The sequence below is a fragment of the Populus alba genome, chromosome 16, assembly GCF_005239225.2.
Source record: "Populus alba chromosome 16, ASM523922v2, whole genome shotgun sequence".
NCBI lineage: Eukaryota > Viridiplantae > Streptophyta > Magnoliopsida > Malpighiales > Salicaceae > Populus > Populus alba.
The window spans coordinates 2,710,931-2,716,606 of record NC_133299.1 but is presented as its reverse complement, the minus strand read 5'-3'; the positions used below and the strand labels follow the sequence as shown (position 1 = coordinate 2,716,606).

Genomic DNA, 5,676 nt, shown 5'->3' with positions numbered 1-5,676 from the left:
TATATATATATATATATTTTTTTGGCCATAGTTATCCGACCCGACTTCAAGGTTGTTCCGGTAACAAGTTCTTGCGTTGTCAGTTCCCCGGAATTGGAAGAAGAACATCCACCTACTTGTTATTAAAATAATATTTTTTTAATTTTTAAAATTATATATAAAATAATTTAAAATTAATAATTTTCTTTTAAAAAAATACATTTACAACAACAGTGCCTCCATTTACCATGTAAAAAATTCTGATCTCTTTTCACGGCCATTGAAATCCAGTTGAACCTCACACGTCAACCCAAAATAAAATCAATTTAGATTGAAATTAGACTGGATTTTAAAAAAATAATAATAAAAAAAATTTGAGATAACCCAACAAGATCCGGTCAAAAAATTTAATTGTAATTTATTGAATTTTTTTCTTTTCTAAAACAACTACGTTTTAATTAAAAAAAAAAAATTTGAACGATCTAGTAATTTGGTCAAAATCTATCCTTGCCTATCAAAACAGCCACCTGCTGCTTCCATTAACCGCTTCCCCTCCTCCATGTAGAAGATGGAATGGAGCCAACACAACCATTTAGAAAAGAAACACAACTTGTGTTATCTCTTACAGACTATCATCTGCAAATAGTAATGCAATTAACATTAGATTTTTTGAGTTATTTATCGCCTTAAAAATAATATGAGTAGGTATATATCTTATAAGATTCTGAGAAATTATTCTGTATACTGGAAATTGTACTCCTTTCTCGCACAAAAATATGAAACCATCATGAAAATAATTCATGATTTATATCTTTATGTGAAAGCGAAGAGTACAGCTCCGAATATACTGAATTACTACTCTGAGATGCTTTATAGTGTGCAGAAGACAGCAGTCAAGCAAACAAGAAAAAAGACAGACAGACTTGATCAGTTGATCTTTATTAATCTCGTCAGTTTAGTTTGCAAATTACTAAACGACCATATATCCTTAGAAAGGTTTGTGTTTATGGCTTCCAACTCATGAAATGATGCATGATTGAAGCATATCAAGAGTTATTGCTATAATTGAAACACACTTAACTAGTTTAGATAAATGGATGTTTAGAGTTGTGGTAATAGTTGTAGTTTAAAATGTTTTTAATTTAGAAATGTATTAAAATAATATATTTTTTATTTTTAAAAAATTATTTTTAACATCAACATATCATAATATATATATATATATATATATATAAAAATTAATTTTTAATAAAAAATTTTTTTATATAAAACAAGATTTCAACTGTAAGTTACCAGTTGATACGCACTTAACCAGCTTGTCTAAATATTCCACCCCCAAAACGGTATCACATCCTCTTTGAATTGTGCTTTTGACAAAGCAGTTGATGATACAATGAAATCCGAAATTGAGTTCGAGAAACAAGTGATCAATGGCTTAGACTTGATCCAGCGCTGTCAAACCCTAATGAAATCTCAACCAGACAAATGGTTAAATATATTTTCACAATTTTCTCTAGAGTATAAAAGATTTGAGGATAAAGCAACATAAAAGAAACATAATGGCAGGCATAAGATTAAACATTACTACAGAGGAGATGGGGAACAACTGTCGCGACATGAAAGTAAGCAAAAAGGTCTGCGTAAAAAAAGGTTTTACCTACTAATAACTTGTAACCACCATGCACGGAACAGAAGGTTTACAAGAACGTAATCCATGCATAGGGGCCATCAAATAATTCAGTCAAGCAAATCGGAAACTACTGTCCTCTTAAATGCATCAACCTGAGAAAGTTGGGCTGCCATGGCCTTGTTGGCGAATAAACCATCCGCCTTCAGTCTCTCCCTCATGCCATAACATGGAGCCTTGGCATTTATATATGCCTGGATTAGTGTCTGAAATTGCTTTGATCGAGCCTGATAACCAGCTTGTCTCATCCGGTGAAACATTTTCTCTGCATTATGTATGTCACCCTTACTTGCATATTTCTCCATGATAATCATGTATGAACTAAACATTGGCTTCATCTGATTCTGTTGGACAGCCTTATTCAGTATAGAGTCAGCTTTTTCCACCTCCCCTGCTTCCACATAAAGCTTGATAAGTGCATCCCATGTCAAAGGCCCAATGCGACACCCACTATCACCCATTTGCTTGATCAAATCTTTACCCTTAGATAGCATCTTGTTGTTTGCATAAACCTTCAAGAGTGCAGAATAATGCTTTGCAGAAAGCTTCTTCCATGTTTTTGACATCAACTCAAAAACTGCCTCAGCTTCAGGAATTTTCTTCAGCTGTCCCCAGGCTTCAATGGCAGCCATGCACTCATCAAGTCGGGGGCTTTTCTTACAGAACTTCCAAAGCCTACTCACTTCATCAGCCTTCCCAAGAGTACCATATAGAGGAAGCATAAACTGGCAAGCCCACCGATGCTCTTCTAAGTTGCCCCCTTCCATCTCTTTCAAAACAATCTCAGCTTTTTCTTTGAGGCCACCAGATACATAGTGCCTGGCCATGATAGCTTGGGTTTTGATATCTGGTTCAATGCCTTCAGCCTTCATTGTCTCTGCGATTTGTTCCATCCCCGCTATGTCATTGGATTGGCCTTTTGTGTCTATTAAGAGTATGTAAGTAAAAAGAGAAGGCTTGACATTTTCTTTCTCCATTAATAACAAAACATCAGCAATTTTCTTCTTGTCATGCCTCTTGTAAAGGAGCAGCAGTTGGTTGTAAGAAAATAATGTGATTGGTAATTCGAGGTCCTTCATTTTGTTGAATACTTCCACTGCCTTCTTCACATTATTAGCTGAAACACAGTTGGCCAGCAAGGTTCGGTAGATCACCTCCCCTTTAAAGGATTTTGGGATTTTCTCGATATAAACCTCTGCCTTCTGGAGACCACGCACCTTTGCAATTAAATCAAGACGAGAAGCATAATCTCTTTCATCAAAGTCTTTTCGCTTATTTGCTTCCACCCACTCTGAAAGCTGCAAAAGCAACCACATAAATGCTCCCAAAGGACAGAAACCATCATAAAACTCTAAATAACTAAAGGGAAGACAAGTAACTCTCACAACTTTGCAATCAACATGGAACTCATAAATCTTTCAAATGAAACCCAAACAATCACCATTCAAACTGAAGTTCTGTGAAAAGGTTGTGATGAAAAAATCCTACCCTTTTGTAAGTACATGTAGTAAAAGGGATGCATTATTTATCATGATGAAAAACATCTTGGGTTTGCAACTATCTGGTGAGAATTCAAGTCTTTAGAGGGCCACTTCATGCAAAAAAGCTGAAGGATAAGATCGTTCCAAAGTCTCGCACCCAAGGACAACTTTAGTAGGACCACTGAATTATAATTGTTCTAAAACATTCAATCTAGCTTGGCATGAGTAAAGAATCAATGTCTTGTGAAAACAATGTATGGCCTCATTGCAGTTTAACTTGTGAAGCTAATTGCATACAGCTGCCACCAACTCTTGGACATAGCATCAATTATTAATTCATTTAACTTGGAAAACATCCCCAATTTACTATATGCACTTACCTGCCTCGTCCAACATGTACAGCAAGCATTCACTAGAGAACATCCTAGTTTAATTTGCCCTCTCACAAATGAATAGCAGGCCTCAAATCAAATTGGATGCGAGGCTAACAGCCTCAAACAACTGACAATTACTACATAAGACAGCTATAAGAAAAGATTAGCATCAAGTCAAATCACCTGTAGAGCCCTCCCAAACAGTCGACGTTTGCGAAGATTGAACATGGCATTAGAGATCTCTAACTGGTCCAAGTCCTTTCCTTCTGCCACCCACTTGTCAAGAACACTATGAACAGAAACACCTGGAGCAGAAATGATGGCCTTGAACAGTTCTGAGGGAGCCTTTTTCCTTGGTAATCTTTTCTCAGCTGGATCTGTTTCATTATCTGATAGTTCTAGTGCATTCTGAGAAGGTTCCCCTATATCATTGGTGTCATCATCGGACAACTCAGGTTCAGAAATTAGCTGATCTACATTGACCACACTTTCATTGGCACTTATTGGTGTTTCAAGTTCAGAGAACTCGTCCTCCAAGTCATCATCTGATCCACTGCTTTCAGCACCAGCTTGCGAAGCGAAACCATGTTTCTCCAAATAGAACTTTAAACCAATATTTGTGCTGTGGTAAAATCGAGGCCTCTCAGATACAGGTTGAGGAGGCTCGACAACCGTAGCCTTGCCTTCTATGTAACTAAATACTATTTCTGATTTAGCACAACAAGCACGAGAAGTTCCAACACTGAATCCACGAAACCTGGTAACAGAACAACAAAAGATTATCACTCAAAAATATCTGGAAGGGAAAAATTAAAACTGCCTAAAGGATGCAATCAATGGAAAACCACCAGAGCAGAAAAATAGTTTAAATGAAACTTCTTTCTACTACAAGAAATGTAGGTGTAAGCTTCTTATGGAAACAGGACAACAAGCACGGAGAATGGGACTGTTATGGACAGAGATCAGATATTTGTGTTCTGACTGTGGGGTTGATGGTCGCAGTTGAGCCTGCAATCACATCCTACATTCCTGTAAGTCTCGAGAACATTAAAGTCCCGATGCAACCTGTACAGATTCATTCTTCATATCATCTATACCATATCTTAACTCTTGTGGTAATTTTCACCATCTCTTTTCTCATTCTGGAAATCATAAAGAAATGGGGTTCGTTTACAAAACTAAGAATAACCCTATTTCACAGCTTTCACTCATTGAAATTACAAAATCCCAGAAACCACCTAGGAAACAAAACTGTTTAACTACAACTAATCTAACAACCGGCTAAATTAAGTCAAAGGGGTTTCATTCTTCTTCCTTCTAAGTACCTCATTAACATTAAGGCCATTAAAAACTAAAATCTTACTCTCCTTCCTTTTCCCTTCTCGTTACTTGAAAAGGCAATGGAAAAAAAAACGCTTTTACAGTAACCAAAAAGATCAAACCTTTACAGGACAAAATGAATAAGTAAAACAAACCCATTTCTCACCCATACTCAAATATCAATTTTGTGATAGATAATTCTTCAAATAACAACTAAATAAATAACAAAGTTAGAGAGAGAAAGAGAGAGTTACTTGAGAGGATTGCAAGCTCGACGAAGAGCCAGCATGGCTTTTGGCTAATGGGGGATGGGTTTGAAGGTTTTTGGTGAAGAAATTGAAAATGAAATAGCGGAAAAGAGTGTGAGAGTTGAAGTCACGGCCTCACTCTTAAACCCTCGAGAAACCTGAGAAGGGGTCTTGAAGGGTTTCTGAATAAATATATGATTCAGCTAGGGCTGCAACCAAAAGTTTCTTTTCTTTTCAGGATTGCCCCAGTAGACTTCTTTTATTTTTCTGCTACCCCTAAACTCATTTGCTAAGATTTTTTTTTATATTTTTTTGAACGTATGGATTATCTTCTTCTTTTTAATCGAAGGGTCACCAAGAGTTTCTCAATTTGAAATGTAGAGAGTTAGTGGGATAAATTTAGTTTAGTTGAGAATAAACTAACCACTTTTTTTCTTAAAACAAATCTAACACTCATTGATGATATACTTGTTACAAAAAAAAAAAAACTTTTTATTGTTAATATACATAAAGTTATTAAGAACCCATTAATTTTTATGTTTTAATTTTTAGTTGGTATTCAATTCCCAAAGGTCAATTGGAATTTG

General features: G+C 35.9%; 1 protein-coding gene across 1 annotated transcript; it reads right to left on the bottom strand.

Moving 5' to 3' along the window:
• Positions 1–1,525: 1,525 nt before the first annotated feature.
• Positions 1,526–5,350, bottom strand: LOC118033271 (pentatricopeptide repeat-containing protein At1g80270, mitochondrial). Its single transcript, XM_035038199.2, has 3 exons — positions 5,096–5,350; positions 3,705–4,278; positions 1,526–2,964 (listed from the first exon to the last, which is right to left on the bottom strand). Exons 1-3 carry the CDS (start codon positions 5,128–5,130, stop codon positions 1,717–1,719), a joined length of 1,857 nt encoding a protein of 618 aa, XP_034894090.1. The 5' UTR covers positions 5,131–5,350; the 3' UTR covers positions 1,526–1,716.
• Positions 5,351–5,676: the final 326 nt, after the last annotated feature.

Coding starts and splice junctions, on each gene's coding strand:
- LOC118033271 (XM_035038199.2), bottom strand. CDS start 5,130: ATGCTGGCTCTTCGTCGAGCTTGCAATCCTCTCAA. Junction 4,279..5,095: donor CGAGCTTGCAATCCTCTCAA/GTAACTCTCTCT, acceptor TTCTGTTACCAG/GTTTCGTGGATTCAGTGTTG. Junction 2,965..3,704: donor TGTTTGGGAGGGCTCTACAG/GTGATTTGACTT, acceptor TTGCTTTTGCAG/CTTTCAGAGTGGGTGGAAGC.